The 17,352-nt window shown below is 35.5% G+C and overlaps 1 protein-coding gene across 4 annotated transcripts in view; it reads right to left on the bottom strand.

Moving 5' to 3' along the window:
• The window catches only part of EML4 (EMAP like 4), a 148,322-nt gene that overhangs the window by 13,513 nt on the left and 117,457 nt on the right, over positions 1 to 17,352 (bottom strand). For all 4 annotated transcript variants that reach the window (XM_045549473.1, XM_045549474.1, XM_045549475.1 and 1 more), the window contains 5 exons: positions 16,539 to 16,664; positions 16,323 to 16,454; positions 15,522 to 15,589; positions 4,017 to 4,105; positions 2,302 to 2,399 (listed from right to left, as the gene is read on the bottom strand). In XM_045549473.1, coding sequence (XP_045405429.1) covers positions 2,302 to 2,399; positions 4,017 to 4,105; positions 15,522 to 15,589; positions 16,323 to 16,454; positions 16,539 to 16,664 — 513 coding nt within the window. The remainder of the gene's footprint in view (positions 1 to 2,301; positions 2,400 to 4,016; positions 4,106 to 15,521; positions 15,590 to 16,322; positions 16,455 to 16,538; positions 16,665 to 17,352) is intronic.

The following is a 17,352-nucleotide window of genomic DNA, read 5'->3' as shown; positions in this document are numbered from 1 at the left end:
TCGCCACGTTTTACGAAAGACCTAATCTTCACAACAATGCTGCAGTAGGAACCATTATAATCTCCATTTTTAAGATAATAAAATTAAGACTCAGAGAAGTTAATTAACTTGCTCAAAGTCACAAACTAGTAAGCAGCAGAGCCAGCATTAACCCAGTTTTGTCTGTTCTATATAATAGGAAACAATAGATAAAAGCAGTTAATAGGATATATAAGACCAGCTGGCAAAAGCAGACAGTAAAGAGAAGTGACAGCTGGAAGCAAAGCACAAAACAAGATAATTAGAGTAGCTGAGTCTTTCGTTATAGCCTCAAACAGCACTGTAAACTTTAACAGTTCCTAAGGGTATCCTGAAATAATACTTTCAAACATTCTAAAGATAAAAGCTGACTAATCATAGTAGGACAAGTCTCATGTAATTGATAAAGTTGCCATTTCTCAACACTTCCAAGGTCATTCTGATCACCCAGTGCTCCGTTTGTTTTCTGGATCAGCTGTACTGTAATAGCACAGTAAAATAATATACATAATGAAAAATCTAAGGCATTACTATACATTGGAAAGTTTGTTCTACTAAGAGTTAGGAGAACTGTGTTCAATTCCGGGATCTGCCACTATGTCAAGATGCAGCCAATGACAAGTCATTAATCTTCTCTGAAATGAGGGTTTAGCTAAGTAAGTGCTACAGTACTGCCTATAATATTTTATGATTCCACAAGATTAAATCATATTTAATATACTCTCTGTTTATTAAGAGACGGATTTTAAAAAGTTGAGATTAAAAAATAGTTCAGAAAAATTTGGGGCCTGGTAGGGTAAAACTTCAGTAATCTGAAAATTCCTTTGAGTGGAACATTTCATTTGATCAAGTTGTATATTATTCCATATTACAAACATTACATTGATAAATCAGTTAAAAGATGTATTTAAATAAATATAATGGATAATGATTTATAATTGTTAAGGCAAACACAGATATTTTAAGGTAAATTCTAAAACTCTAAGGCTGTTTGCAGACCAGTTTATAAATGGGCTGGTTTTAACATATAGCACAAAATATGCAATAAACAAGTCTCTCCTCCTCAAATATTAAATGGCTTTATTTTTGCTTATATATGGTAAGCAAAATAAATTTCAGACCCATACTGAAGTTTATTTTACTTATTATAAGATGTATATCCTTCTAAAAACTAATTCTTTTATTTATTCCCTTAAAACGAACTGTTATTGGTGATAAAGACCATTAAAGGGTCTGTATTACTAATTCATCACGATTTGCTAATTCTAATTTCCTAACATATATACAAAGTAACCTCATTTTCTATAAAAATAATAGTTAACATTTATTGAGTACTTACTGTGTGCCAAGCACTATCCCAAGTACTTTATAACATTTTTTTTTTTAAAGGCTGGTCAAGTGAAGCAGTATAACATTGTTTTAATTCTAACATAAACATTAACTTGTTTTAATTCTATGAAGTAGATACTTTTTACAAGTATCCTCATTTTATAGATGAGAAAACTGAAGTAAAAGGTTTAAATACTTCCTCAAGGTCACATTAGCTTGTCAGTGGTGAAGGAAGGATTCAAATACAGGTAATCTGGCCCACAGTCTGTGCTCTTAACCATTATGCTACACTGCCTACCCTTCCTTGTCCTGCCCTCAGCTTGACTGTATTTCCTGAGGACAAAGAAACATATCTTGTGCATATTCCTGACTCCTAGACCATTTCTTTAGTTAGTGGAGTACCTGCCATACAGAGTATGTCTACAGAATTCAATCCAACCCTCACCCCATAATTATAACCTAATCAAGGTAAAAAGGGGCAACAAATTATAGGAAACATCCTTCTGTTAGCTCTTTTAAATGTAAACAAATCTCCATATAAATTATTGTATTTTTAGTGGCAGAGAGGTGACATAAAACATTGGAGGGTGTTGGGAGTGGGTAGGGACATGGGACGCTGAGATTAAAAGCGAGATATCCTTTTATTTCTGACTCACTCCATTTTCAAAAAGTTATTCTAAGAGTTTCCTATGGAAATAACTTTAAGAAACCATCTTAAAACTAGTCAGAGACTGACAAATTTTTAAACTTCTATCAAAAGGAGATGTCTTTCTGTTGTACATGGGAAACTACAATGTTCTGCTGTCATGTAATATCAGTTTTCAAAGACAGAGATTAAAGCATCTAACAGTAGAAAATAATTGATACATCAATGTAAACATTTAATTCTCTTTTTGACAGAAGTAAAATTTCCCAATAATTTTACAATTTGATTTACTTTATTTCACTACTTACATTGCACTTTCCATATCTGCTATATTTTCTTCCATTTTCTGAGACTACATACAGGTAAATAAAGTTGTCATGAGATCCTACAGCCAGGAAGGTACCATCTAGAATGAAACAGGACAAAGTGTTGACTACAGGAATATACTGACAGATTTATTTACTGTTATTTTACTGGAGCTATCCTAAATGATATTTCCCAAATGCTGGTAAATCTCATCAATGTTGCTGTTATTTGGTGGTTGATGAATGAATCCTATCATTAAGCATGCTTACTGAAAAATAAATAGTCATCTAGTCCAATACACAATTCCTTCCTGGAGGTGCTCAAAGGCCTTGGACTCTAGCATCGTCTCCTTCTAGTTGGCTAAAAACTGGTCCCAGAGAGGCTACCCTGCCTGCAGGTGTAGAAGTACAGTGTTAACACAGCAAGCTGGTGTACAGCTGCTTAGTTCAGCCAGCACACAATCCCTCCAATTACAGGGCAGGAGCTCTTGGGAAAGGACAACGTTCCCCTCTTTTATGGTCTCCTCCATTGTACTTACCACAGTGCTAAGCACATAACAAATGGTGAATAAAGTCCACTTGATTTTTGGATTTAACTGCTACATTTGTGATGGTTATTTGCTACTACAGCACTAAAAAACCTAACCAAAACAAAAAAACCCCAGAAAAACTTTGCTTCAAGATGACTCTTTCTAGGTTTATAGCCTAAAGTACGTACTCTTTCTTCCCTGTTCAATTTAGAGAATGGTATTCTGTGCTTCCTTTGAGACAACTGAGAAGCAATCAAAAAAGACCTTTGGACCCTATGCTGATCCAACAACTACTGGAATATATTTTCAAATATAAGAAAATGTCACACTAACTCTAGGGAAGAACAGCGTGAATCAAAACCACATTAATAATGGGACAAGATAATTGGAATATTATGGGAATTTAATCAATGTTTTGAGTAAAGTACAAATTATTATTCAAAACAGGCTAAATGAATTTATCAAATTCTTATAATAAATTGCTAAATATTTTATCTAATTAAAAAACTAATCATTACTATGTAACCAACAACAGTGTAACTAGATTCTAAAGGACGTGAAGGGCCTATAAAAATTTCTGTATTTTGAATATTGCTATAATTTCTTTTACATTCTCTTGTATCCAAAGAAAGGTATGGAGCAATGTGGCTGGTGCCTGAAATCCCAGCTACTTGGGAGGCTAAGGCTGAGAGGATCCCCTGAAGCCTGGGAGGCTAAGGTGGGAGGATCCCCTGAGCCCAGGAATTCGAGGCTGCAGTGAGCTACAATTGTGCCACTACACTCAAGCCTAGGTGACAGTGAGACCTGTCTCTTTCAAAACAAAACAAAACAAAAAAAAGAAAGGTTGCTAACTAGATATATAACATTTAGCCTAATACCTATTCAAAATTTTAAGTGTGTGTAGTTCCAAAAAAAGGGATTTGATTGAACTTTATTCTGCTTTCAATTGCCAATGCAGTTGCAATAGTTCATTCTAAATTTATGTTTGTTTGATGATTTAGAATGTTATTTAACTTTAGCAGATCTTTTGTAGTTTCTGGCAGAATTTAATGTGATGTTGGAGGAAACATATTTAATACTTAATAACTCTAGAGAAAAAAGGAGTCAGCTTTATCAGAAATAAAAACATGCAATTACAGTGAAGTACTGTCAATGGCAGGATTGGGGGATGGGGATAAATTTGCCTACCTATTGAGTAGCGCACTACAGAGAGCTGTTCATTCCCATCTGTGTGGATAGAAACTAGATCTCTGGTTTCTGCATCCAGAACAAACCACCTGTTAAGAAGTAAAAATCAAATTTTCTTCAGAAATTAGCATTTATAGAAAAAATGGTTGCTTTCCCCTATTTTTTTTAAATTTTAAGAAATTTTAATGATAGCCCTAAGCATTACATGTTTTCTTCTTCTAATGAAGGATGAATTCACTTTGCAAAATGCTGCTAGATACAATACACATAAACTTACATGGGGCCAGGCATATTCTCGTTTCTATTTAGTTATTCACTGAATGCCAACTACATCTCTTTGCTAGGTACTGTTTAAATAGAAAATAAAGTGACAGGATCAGTGTTCTTGGAGATTACACTGAAGTTCGGAAAAAGGAAACGAGGCAATTGAAAGAAAGAATGATTAAATGCCAACCTCAGTAATGGTGACTAGATGTAATAGAGGAACTCACACAAGGAAAATGAATGACGGCAGGCATAGAAAAATCTTTGGGGAAGATGCAGGCTATGGGTTGAGCTGAACACTGAAGGAAAGTACAGACTATTTAGGCAGGAGGAGTAGCAGCTGTACAGCCGGGGAGGTCAGAATGTCCATGGACAGTGTGAAGGTGGGAAGGAAAAGCAGTGAACCCTTTATTTGGTGTGATTTCAAAGGAACCAGCAGGGGCACCCAACACCCTCAACACTTGCACACAGAAGCTCTAAATTCTTTGAATAAGAGAGTTTTTCATTCATATTTATAGGAAAAATCAAAATGCAAATGTCTCTTGAGAGGTAAACAATGACTTAAATCCAACTATGTTATAAATGACTATTATCAGACCTGTTGCTAAGAGCACTTGAAGGAAAGGATGAGTCCTCCAGAAGAGAATGGTGAGACACAGGATACAAAGCAAAGATGGAAACTACGGACAGGCAACATAAGGCAGGATAAATGACAGGAGGGCAGGTTATAGACAACATGCATAGCTGGTTGGAAGAGTTTACAGTTGAGCACTGCCTGGATCAGAATAGGCTAAATATTTGTAGAATGAAGAAATGAACAAATAAATTTAAAATAAGCCTTGAACATGACAAAAGCCAAGAGGTATTTAATAGTAGCACAGTGTACAGGAAGTAAATGGCTGGGGTGGAGAGAATAGGACAAGAATAGAAAAAAAAAAAATCACTGTCGTAATCTCATATAACTGGATAGGACAAAACGAGCAGCAAATTTTACTTTTAATTATTCAGATGAAAAAAAATTCTGCCACTAAAATGAGGCAATAATTTAATTTTTAATTTTAATCATTTAATTTTGAAGCATTATAACATCTGGAAAGGGACAATTCATGAATGTATTTAATTAGAAAGGGATTTCATTGATAGGTGCCCTTTTCTCTCCTAAATATTTCTCCTATAGATTAAAAGAAATATTTAGGAGAGAAAAGGGCACCTATCAATGAAATCCCTTTCTAATTAAATACATTCATGAATGAATTTCAGTAACTTGTGAGCTATGGGCTGAAACTTCTAGGCAGCTAACCTAAGTGATAAATTCTGTCATCTACTCAGGTAAGAGAAATAGCTTCCATATGTGAATACTTGAGTTTAAAGGCCAATGAAGCAGGAAACTAGTATGAGGAAGTCATATGCTGCGTGTTTACTGATCATTTCCATTTCAAAAGGTGCACAAGAAACATACTTTATTGCATTTGGACAGTACTCCTAGGTTTCTTCTGAGAATATAGTTCATTAATCAATTTTTATGGCTACCTCCATGAAATTCCTCTGGGCCAAGAAATGCCAAAGCTGATTTCAAGTGCCTTTCCAGAGTTAGAAAACAAAATGATATTCCAATTGAGACTAAAACGACACACCTAAAGGACAGTGAGATACAGAGCTGCTCTGTAAGTATCAGGTTTCAAGCTTTTAATGAGTTTATGGAAACTTTATTGCACACTCTTATACATTTAAAAATTATTAATTTTTATTTTGGAGAGGCCCCAACTATTAATAACACTGTTTTAAGACCGTTTTTAAGTCAGTTTAATCTTTCTAGGAAAACTGCATACAATTTTTCCTTTTTAGATACTCCCTTCGAATGTAATCAAACCCCAGAATGTCTGTTTTGGTATAACATGTGTAGAAACCTAAAACTCTTGGTCATTTACTGGGTAGAGATAGCAGCTATCCCCTAAAAAACCAAAAACCAAAAAATCCCCAAAGCAAATCCCTCCAAAACCTGCCTACTTTTCTTTAATTACATCTCAGAGATTAATTCTTCTACTTTTGGTAAATAATTTTTAGTAACAATTCAATAACTTTGTTATTAAAAGTATACAACTTCCATATAGACCCCTAGCAATAATTTTAGAGTTCCCACCCTTTTCATTGCATGGGCTATGTTTTACCTTCAGAAAACACTTTTGGGCTCAGGACTTTTGTTCCTAACAACAAATCCTCTAGCAAAGGAGATTTTTCTACAAATAAACAAATACTTAAGTTTTCACTGAATTCTTATTCTAGAGTATATACATTAGAACCCACCTTCTGATTTAGGGTAATCTGTAATCATTATGGGGCTCCATATGGCCTAAAAGACCTATTGGACCTTTCCAAATATAACTGCTAAATACCAGAGATGGGAAATCTTTGGCCATTTATTTTAACTAATCAGATTTGTGAGACAAGACCAAAAGACAGTACCATCGTTATCTTGATGACTTTTTAAAAAGACGTATCAATTTCTTTAGTGCCAAAAAATAAGATTTTAGAGCTGGGAAGTACCTTAAAGTTCCTAAATGAATATATGTCTATTTATGATGTTAAGTTACAGAAATACATATCATCGCAATATAAATTGTGTCCTCTGGGTAGTAGATTTGTAACTCCTGCCCACCCCCACTTATGATCTTCTACTTATAAAAATAGGAATGTGGCTTTTATAATTAGAAAAATAAAGACAAAACACAGGAGGGCACTTGGGGAGGCCATGGCAGGAAGATTGCTTGAGGCCAGGAGTCTGAGACCAGCAACATAGCAAGACTCAGTTTCTACAAAAAATAGAAAAAAATTAGCTGGACATGGTGGCACAAACCTACAGTCCCAGCTACTCAGGAGAATGAGGCAGGAGAATCACTTGAGACAAGGAATCGGAGGTTGCAATAAGCTATGAGGGCGCCACTGCACTCCAGCCTGGGCAACAGAGCAAGACCCTGTCTCTTAAAAAATAATCAAACAAACAAACGAGGAAAAAAAGAAAAGCCAAGCCCAAAACAAGCCTCTTATTTTAAAATAAGAACACTGAAATCCTGTGATGTCAAAACACCTGACCAATCATCAACTCGTTACTGGCTAGGACAAAGCTTCTGGCCTTTGTGTTTTTCACTGTATCACACCAGGGACGGGTGTGATCCTATGGAAAGTGCTCTCTCTTTGAGATACACCAACATTTAGGAATCAGGAAAGGAGACAGGAGTTTACAAAATCTAATGGGGGAGACAAAGTGATAGGTAGTTTAAAGTAACATGGATAGTAACAAGGATAATGAAGTTATTACAGAGCAGGCAAAAATCCCCAAGGGTGTAGGTGGTCTAGGATTTTATCACATCAACTATGGCAGGGATAGATGGGACATAAATAGGCAGACAGAAGTAGATAAGAAACTACAAAAATGGCTAGAATGTATATAAAGGGTAACTTGACGACCATTCTAGCTAGAGTGGTGAGAGAAACATTTTTAATGGGCTTTAAAGGCAAGGTAAACAAAACAGTTTGGATTTCACTGTTCAGGCTTCAAGAAGCCTTTAGGGAGTTCAAGGTTACAGTGAGCTATGATTGTGCCACTGCACTTCAGCCTGCATTACAGAGTGAGACCCCTCTCTCTCTCTCTCTTTTTTTTTTTTTTTTAAAAAAAAGCCTTTAGGGATGTTCTGGTTGAGTCAGTATGTTATGCTCAGAGTTTCCTGCATTTTCTCAATCTATTCCTCCTGCTTCATGGGACCTCCTCACTCTTCCCTGCCTCTTCAGGATCTAAGTTCTCCTTCAAGGCCAGGCCCAATCCCACCTCCTGTGTGAAACTGTCTCTGACCACTCAGGCTCACAGCAACCTTCTGTTCATCTAACAGCATTAGTGCCTGTTTATTCAAGTATGCTAAACTACTAATGAGATGTTCTTTATCTTTTTACGTAGCATGTAATTAGGTTATAACCTAATTAGATTATGATCTACTTGGAGTAGGGACTGTGTCTTATATTTCTTTGTGCCACTCACTGCATCTTACTACAATGCTTTGCAAGTTGCAGGAGCTCATTAAGTACTTGAAGAGTGACTCAGAACTGGAGTTACAACAAAGCAGAACCCAGTGAGATGCATGCTGACAGAGTTTAAAGACACTGTGCACCCTGGGAAATGAGCTCAAGAGTACCCATGGCCTATGTTAAATAATACCAAATTACATATGGGAAAATTTTATTCTCTTTTAATTAGAAGTTTTCTCTTTTCATTGTGTCAAAGAAGAAAGCCTCAGTTGATACTAATATGTCTTTGATATCTCCCTTTTCAACAGAAGGAGCATTTCTTAGGCTCAGAACCTTTATAGTCAATATTATCTGGCTAAAATTTGATCACAGTATTTAGCTCCATTGCTGGCTTGCCCAAGGTTGTAGCCACCACCAAAATTGATGAGTTGAACTGGATCACTTTAAGTCTCTTCACATCTAGGGTTCTGTAATTCCAAGTCAAAAACTAAGTTAAATTCTTTACCTACCTACTCACCAGACTTATTTTTCTAGCTTGCTTCCTTGTCAAAGCTGTTGCTAGCATGCAGACCAGAAACTTCTGGGTCTTCTTTTAGGTCATCTCTCAGTCTTAAAGAGAAATGTTTTCTTAAAAGAGAATAAATTTTTCCCTTTTGTAATTTGGTGTTAACTCCCCTTTCCATCCCAATATGATATATATATGTTCTCTATACTGACCCAATTCTGTGGATTTCTTTCTTTGAAGCACTGTTCAGCCTTAACCTTTGCTTACGTCCCTGCCCCCTACAAACCTATTGATTTCTCTAACTCTGGGTTTCTCAACTCCATTTGCCAGCCTATAAATTAATGACCATGGCAAAAACTCCTTCCTTAAATACTGTATGTTGGTCTGGAAATAGAACTAGTCCAGCCAAGACCAGAGTAGGCACCGTATAAACTGCCTGGATATTTTTGTCTGAGCTGATACAGACCTGACATCCGAATGAGAAAAGTACACGTTGAGTATCCTTACTCTGAAAATCCAAAATCTGAAATGCTCCCAAATCTGAAACTTTTAGAATGCCAACATGATGCCAAAAGGAAATGGAGCATTTTGGATTCTGGGTTTTTCGATGAGGGATGCTCCACTGGCAAGTATAATGCAAATATTTAAAATCCAAAAAAATCCAAAATCTGAAACACTCTGGTTCCAAGACCAGAAAAGGGATGCTCAACCTGTTGTACTTTTCCTGAGGTCTGGAGGTAATATAAAGATTAAACTTTTTGAGAAACTGATTTCAAAAAACAGAAAGGGGAAGCAGGATTAATTAGGGTCTTAGAAAAATCAAGCAGAATTTTTTATCAATAATTTAGATTACAAACTTTCAAATTCATAATGGTACAGGTTTATATGTATTGTGAGCTTTATGAAGAACTTTAAATCCCACCAAAAACCCCAAATTTTTTAAAAATGGGAAAACATCATATCTGAAAACCAAGTATGGTACTTCTAAGTATAATTTATTAATTAAATGGTTTATAGTGATTGGTTCAATAAATCTAAGATTTTTGGTAACTAATGATTGACAATTACTAGTATATACTAATTTTTATCCATTTGTATGCTTGAAATCTTCATTTAAGTTTAGGAGATACCAGCCTTACTAAAGCCCTTAGTGCCAATATTACCCCGATATCAAAACTAGACAAAGAAATTGTAAAAAAACTAAAGACCAATATCACTTATGAATATGGATGTAAAAATCCTCAACAAAATACTGGCAAACTGAATCCAGCAGCATATAAAAAGAATTATACCCATGACCAAGTGGGATTTATCCCAGGAGTACAAAGTTAACATCTCAAAGTCAATTAATGTAATACCAAATATTAATAAAGGACAAAAACCATATGATTATCTCAATAGACCAGAAAAGGCATCTGATACAGTCCAACACCCTTTCAAGATTAAAAATGCTCAACAAACTAAGAATAGAAGAAAATTCTCTCAACATGATAAAGGACATCTATGAAAAACCTATAACCAAGATTATACTCAATGGTGAAAGGATAAATGCTTTCCCCCTAAGATGGAGAATAAGATAAGGGTGTCTACTCTCCCCACTTCTATTCAACATTGTACTGAACATTTAACTAGTCAGGACAACTAGGCAAGAAAAGGAAATAAAAAACATCCCAACTAGAAAGGAAGACCACTATCTCTATTTGCAGATAACATGATCTTATATATAGAAAATCCTAAGGAACTCACTAAAAAATTAAAAACAAAAACAAAAACCAAAATAAAAAACAAAAGTAAAAGACTTATATCCTGAAAACATTATTGAAAGAAATAGAAGGTCTAAATAAATGGAAAAGCATCCCATATTCATAAGTTGGAAGACTTAATACATATTAAGATGGCAGCATGTCCCAAACTGATCTATAGAGAAAAAACTAACCCCCATCAAGATGCCAGCTGGTTTCTCTGTAGCAACTAACAAGTAGACACTAAAATTCATGTGAGAAGTCAATGCATCCTGAATAGCCAAAACAATCTTGAAAAAGAACAAAATTGGAGGACTCACACTTCCCTATTTCATGATTTACTACAAAACTACAATAAATCAAGACTGGTACAGGCACAAGGACAGACATCTAGATCAATGGAATAGAACTGAGAGTCCAGAGAGAAACCCGTGTCTACGGTCAATTCAACAGTGGTGCCAATACCATTCAATACAGAAAGAATAGTCTTTTCAACAAATGGTGCTGTAACAACTGTTTATCCACATGCAAAAGAATACAGTTGGCACCTACCAGGTTACACCATAGACAAAGATTAACTCAAGATGAATCAGAGACCTAAAGGTAAGGGTTAAAACTACGAAATTCTTAGAAGAAAACATAGGAGTAAATCTTTATGGCCAATATACAAGAGAAAGAATAGATAAATTGGACTACATCAAAATTAAAAATATATTTGCTACTAACAGCTACAAGAAAGTGAAAAGACAACCCTTGGAATGAGAAAAAAACATTTGCAAACCATATACCTGATAAGGGACTGTATCCAGAATATGTGAGAACTCTTACAATTCAACAATAAAAAAATAACCCAATTTGAAGTTGTTCAAATCATTAGCCATGAGAAAAATGCAAATCAAAACCACAAGGGAAAACCACTTCACACCCACTAGGATGAATATAATCAAAATACAGATAGTAACGTGTATTGGCAAGGACGTGGCGAAACTGGAAACCTTATACGTTGCTGGTGGGATTGTAAAACAGTACAGCTGCTGTGAAAAGTTTGGTAGTTCCTCAAAATGTTAAACATAAAATTATCACATGACCCAGCAATTCTACTCCTTGGTATATATCCAAGAGAATTGAAAACATACATTCACACGAAAATTTGCATATGAATGTCTACAGCAGCAATATTCATAGTAGCCAAAAAGTAGAAATAATCCATGTCCATCAATTGATGAAGGTGGCATATCCATACAATGGAATAGTATTTGGCCACAAAAAGGAATGAAGTACTTATACATGCTATACATGAAGTATTCAATGTGGATGAACTTTGAAAACATAACATTATGTTTTATGTTATGAAAGAAGCTAGTCACAAAAGTTGACACATTGAATGATTTATATTAAATGTCCAGAACAGACAACCTGTAAAAAGAGAAAGTAGATCAGTTGCCTAGTGGTAAGGGGAAATGGGTGGGATAGTGAGAAATGACTGTTAATGGGTATAGGATTTCTTTCTTGGTTAGTGAAAATGTTCTGAAATTAGACTCTGAGGATGGTTGCACAGCCCTGCAAACTTAACAAAATTTATCGAATTGTATACTTTAAATTGGTGAAATTTTTTTTTGGAGATGGGGCCTTGCTATGTTGCCCAGGCTGGTCTCAAACACCTGGCCTCAAGCGATCCTCCTCCCTTGGCTTCCCAAAATACTGAGAATAACAGGCGTAAGCCATTGTGCCTGGCTCTAAATTAATAAATTTTATGTTATATGAATTGTATCTCAATAAAGTTGTTAAAAAGAATCCTTCCTGTGTTTGCTGGGCCAGGTGGTGTGTACCTGTAGTCCCAGCTGAGGTGGGAAGGGAGAATTGCTTGAGCCCAGGAGTTCAAATGCAGCTTGGGTAATATAGCAAGATTTTATATATCTGTATCTGTATCTCCTTCCTATGTGAGCATTATGCATGTTAAAGAACTACTATGTCTAATTAGGGCTATGCATTTAATTTTTTCCCTTCAAAACTATATTAGTAATACATTCTTTTAAAATAATTATACTTGTCACTGTGATAATTTATTCATACTTATGCTTACTCTTTGGCTATATGAAGTAGAAGATATCTAGATCTGGACACAAAGATATCTTTCAAGTTTTTACTAGTCACTTTTTTTGCATCATACACAATTTAGACATGTGTTGCATTTTACTAAAAAACATCCCTAGCCCTAAGAGTGACTTTTTTCAGGGTTAGGGTCAGTGATAATAATCTGAATGGCTACATTAAGCATTTTCAGTTTTAGACAGTATAGGCAGGTATTCACAGACATAAGACAAAAATAAAAACAAATGAGAAAGTTCCCCAAGGATCAGTAGAACCTAACCAGATATGAAACCAAAGACAGGAGTTATGCACAGAATGAACACTGACAACTATGAATGAACACTGACAACTACATTTCCCCTGATTCTAAGCAATCCCCATCTCCATACCAGACTGGACTGACTGCCAGCATTTCTTAGTATCACACATCATTCTCACTTATAAAGTGTTTTCTACTCACAACTCCAGAAGGAAACAATTAGCTTAATTTTAGCTTAAGTTACTTAAATTGAGTGACTTTTCATTTTAAGCTTGTCAGTGATGACTTTACAGCTATATAAATATTACAAAGTAATTTCAGCGAGTTTAAATCAGACCAATTTTTCCTTAAAAATTGGGGCTCTGTATGTATGTATACATGGATGGAGGGTGTATGTTGCACACACACACCTCCCTCCATCCAATCAATGTGTTTTCATGACTCAAACTGCTCTAGCCTTACACTCTGTTTAGTGTTTAACTCCTTGTATATACAGTATGTGCTTTTAAAATATGTCAGCCAATGATTTAACCATCAAAGATAAACCTTCCTTACAATATTTCTAAGGAACGCTAAAAACACGATAAGAACATCTCAAAGAGTATTGGAGGAGCACAGGTAAGAGACAAGCTTTGGAACCATACAGAACCTGAGTTCAAATCCCAGCACAATTACAAGTGACTGAAACTTTGATGGGTCTTGGTTTCCTGTCTATGCAATGGAGATGTTAATGAACACTTTATAGAACACTTGTGAAATTAAAAGTAATATATAAGAAGAATTTAGCACAAGGTCTATCATCAGATACTGGATAAATGGTATTTATTATTTAGATGACCTTAGCATATGTGATTATCTGTTTAGTTGCCAAAAATATAGATCTGAGGTAAATGCCTCTGTGGTTTTCTGAAAGCAAGATCAGCACCATGGCTCAGGTGGTTCCTATATACTTAAGACCAGTTTTTTGAAGTTAAAAAAAATAATTCCTCGAAATCCTACAACATAACCTGTCATATACCTTTCTATTTGGTCTAACTCTCAAATGCTTTTAAACCCCATAATAATCTTTTACTGACATGTGTTTTGGGGAAAATCTGATATAGTAAAGCCTTCTATATTTGCAAGTTATCACCAAGTGCTCTCCCAAGCAGTTTAATTCCAATATTCCTTTTTTTTTTTTTGAGACAGAGTCTTGCTCTGTTGCCTGGGCTACAGTGCTGTGGCGTCAGCCCAGCTCACAGCAACCTCAATCTCCTGGGCTCAAGCGATCCTCCTGCCTCAGCCTCCTGAGTAGCTGGGACTATAGGCGCGCACCACACGTCCAGCTAATTTTCTCTATTTTTAATAGAGATGGGGTCTCAGTCTTGCTCAGGCTGGTCTCAAACTCCTGACTTCAAGCGTTCCTCCTACCGTGGCCTCCCAGAGTGCTAGGATTACAGGTGTGAGCCACCGTGTCCGGCCTTGATAAATATTTTTTCAGAACCAAATAGTATCTCTAGTTACATATCAACAATTCAATTATCTTTACTTTAGAGATCTGTTTTTCCATAATTCTGAAAGATTTTGCAGCCCTACATGAGAAGGAATTTGAATGCTTTCACATTGCAGAGGTATTAATTTGTATCTAACAACTAGAGGGGAAAAAGAAACCTCTACATGCTACAAAAAATTTTTAAATAACTGTATTTAGTTAGAATTGAATTGCTTGACTGGGAATATTTAAGTCACATAAAAATGATATTTATATAAATGTGTTCACAATAATTTCACCCCATGAAGAATAAGCATTCCACATTTTTTAAATGGGTTTAATTTAGGAAAAAATAACTTCATATTTTTCCCCTGCCTCCTTATAAAAGAAATTGTGATGAAGGCTACCTACTAGCAGAGGCAATAAATAGAAGTCAATTAAAAATAGACAGATAATAAACATACGTTACTTAACAACCTTGGAAATGTGCTATACAAGGTCTGTAAGACAGGTCATTGATGATTTCAGGAAATATACCTTTATTATGTACATGTGTAGCATTCAAATAAGACAGGACAGCAAAAGCTACAACATAAACAACTTATAAATTATCAACTGGAATTATATCAGCTTCAAATTCCTTCTCTGCATAAAAGACAACAAGGAGAGAAATTTTCTCATACTTCTAATTTCACAAATGAAAGTCAAGTCTGCTAACTGTCCCTTCTCAATGAAGCCTATCCTGACTACCCTACTCGTCATTCTGCAACTATGCCCTCTCCCAATCCCCCCGTTCCTATTCCCTATTCTCCCTCCCCTCACATGGCTCTTAACATTTTCTAACATAATTAGTTACAGTGTTTATTTTCATTCTGCTTCCACTCCTGATACACACTAAAAATGTGGGCTCCACAAGAGCAGGAATTTTGTTTTGCTCTCTGATGCATTCTGGATGCCCACAACAGTATGTAACAAATGGCAGGCGCTCAATAAATAATTACTAAATGATTAAATGAGTATATATAACAGATAGAGCAACAAGCATATTAGTGTGCCATTTAAGAGATTAATTCTCCAGATCAGGTTGAGAACATTCCTGAATAACGGTTTAAACATCCCACAATTTCAGATTACTCAGCTCACTTAAAGACCCTACCTGCCTGAGTGCGTTCCTATGGCCACCACTGTGCCACTTGGATGAAAATCTGCACAGTGTCCTGGTTCCTAGAAGAGAGACAGACAGCTGTTGGGGAGTACATGAGAAAGTCTCCCTAGATCTATGGGGACAGTAACAAAAACATATGTGAAAATAACTTCTATCATATAAACATGGAATTCTGATGAACTTTATTGTAGCCAATGAGAAATACCACATGGATATGAGAGGAAAAGGAATTTCAGAGCATGAAGGGGATATGCTGGCAGAGGGGTGAGGGAAAAAGACAACCAGCTTGTGGATAGGCAGTGGAACAATAAGGATAATAACAACAAACATTTGTACAGTTCTTTAGAGTCTGCAAAGAACTTGTATACACCTTTTGGGCTAGAAAAGGTGGATATCTTGGTGGGGTAGGGAGGAAATACAGTAAAAGACCACTCAAAAGAAGATAGTAGAGTCTGTTAGTGAGCAGCACTTATGGAATACAACTGCAACACCCTCAGAGGCCCAAATATTCTAATAATAATTAGTGCTCCATAAATATATGAAATCTTGAAAATTTTTACTGCTGAAACTGACAGAAAAATTGAGTTCTGACCCTGCTAATTTGCTTCTTTAAAGTGGGTTCATTTTATACTTTGAGACTAATCATTCCCCTCTTACCCCCAACCCCTTCACTAAACCATATATAAACACTTGGTTTAAACCAATGCTTAGTCCTTTTTCTTTTGCTGCTCCTGACTGTCAGTGTGAAGAGTTTCTGTGGGGAGATTATTAATCACATCTTGCTTCACTCACATCTACGAGCCTGGTCCATTCCAGCCTGTGTTCCACTGAGTTCCACATGCACACCTGCCTGTCCTGAGCACATGTCAAGAGCAAATCTTTGAAGGGATGTGTGGCAAGACCCCAAAGCTCATCTGTATGACCCTGAAAATGAAAGACATTCCTTGTTATAAAAACCAAAAGGTACCATCAAAAATAATCAGTTAATAATTATCAGTAATAGCTTACCTGTACTTCTATTTGGAAGCCATCATTAAATGTTCCCCGTAAAATAAAGTTTCGTGATGTGCCTACTAAAAATTGATCTGCCTTTCCTTCTGCTACAGCTCTTATTGTGCCATATTGATCAGGAACCTAAAAAAAATAAATTTTCAAAGTCATCATATACACAGTAGCATGCATTAATTACTATCCGAAATTGCATTTATGGCTGTAAGCAATTATGGAGTAATAAGAGACAGAATTCCAAATCTGAAGATAACAGGGTAAACTCAATTACATTTTATTACATATAAGTCATAATGCATTATTATAATCATTCTTTCTGTGACTTAATTTTAAATTTATGTATATATATGTATGTGTGTGTGTATATATATGTATATTACAGTGACAGGGTCTCACTACGTTACCCAGACTGGATTAAAACTCTTAAATTTACATTTTATATGATTTTAAGAGTTAAGGGTTAACAGTAGGGAAAGGAGTAAGTTCTATTGCATCACATGAAGAATGTGGTCTGATTTTGTTACTTACTAGTTATATTGCTTTGGATAAGTCACTTAGCCTAAGAAAAATTTCTTTATCTGTAACATGGGGATATTAATACATGTTCTACCTACTCTTGATTGTTGTAAGGATCAAAATATAAAAATGTTTTCACCAGAAAGAAATGACAAATGACAAATGAGGTGATAGATACACTAACTACCCTGACTGGATCATTACACAACATATATATGTATGGAAACATCAAATTATATCCCATAAATATGTGTAATTACAATATGTCAAACAAAAAAATTAAAAAATGTGAAATTTC

Source organism: Lemur catta, chromosome 4 (assembly GCF_020740605.2).
Source record: "Lemur catta isolate mLemCat1 chromosome 4, mLemCat1.pri, whole genome shotgun sequence".
Taxonomy (NCBI): Eukaryota; Metazoa; Chordata; class Mammalia; order Primates; family Lemuridae; genus Lemur; species Lemur catta.
Note: the sequence above shows the minus strand (reverse complement) of the source record. Positions and strands in the feature narration are given on the sequence as shown.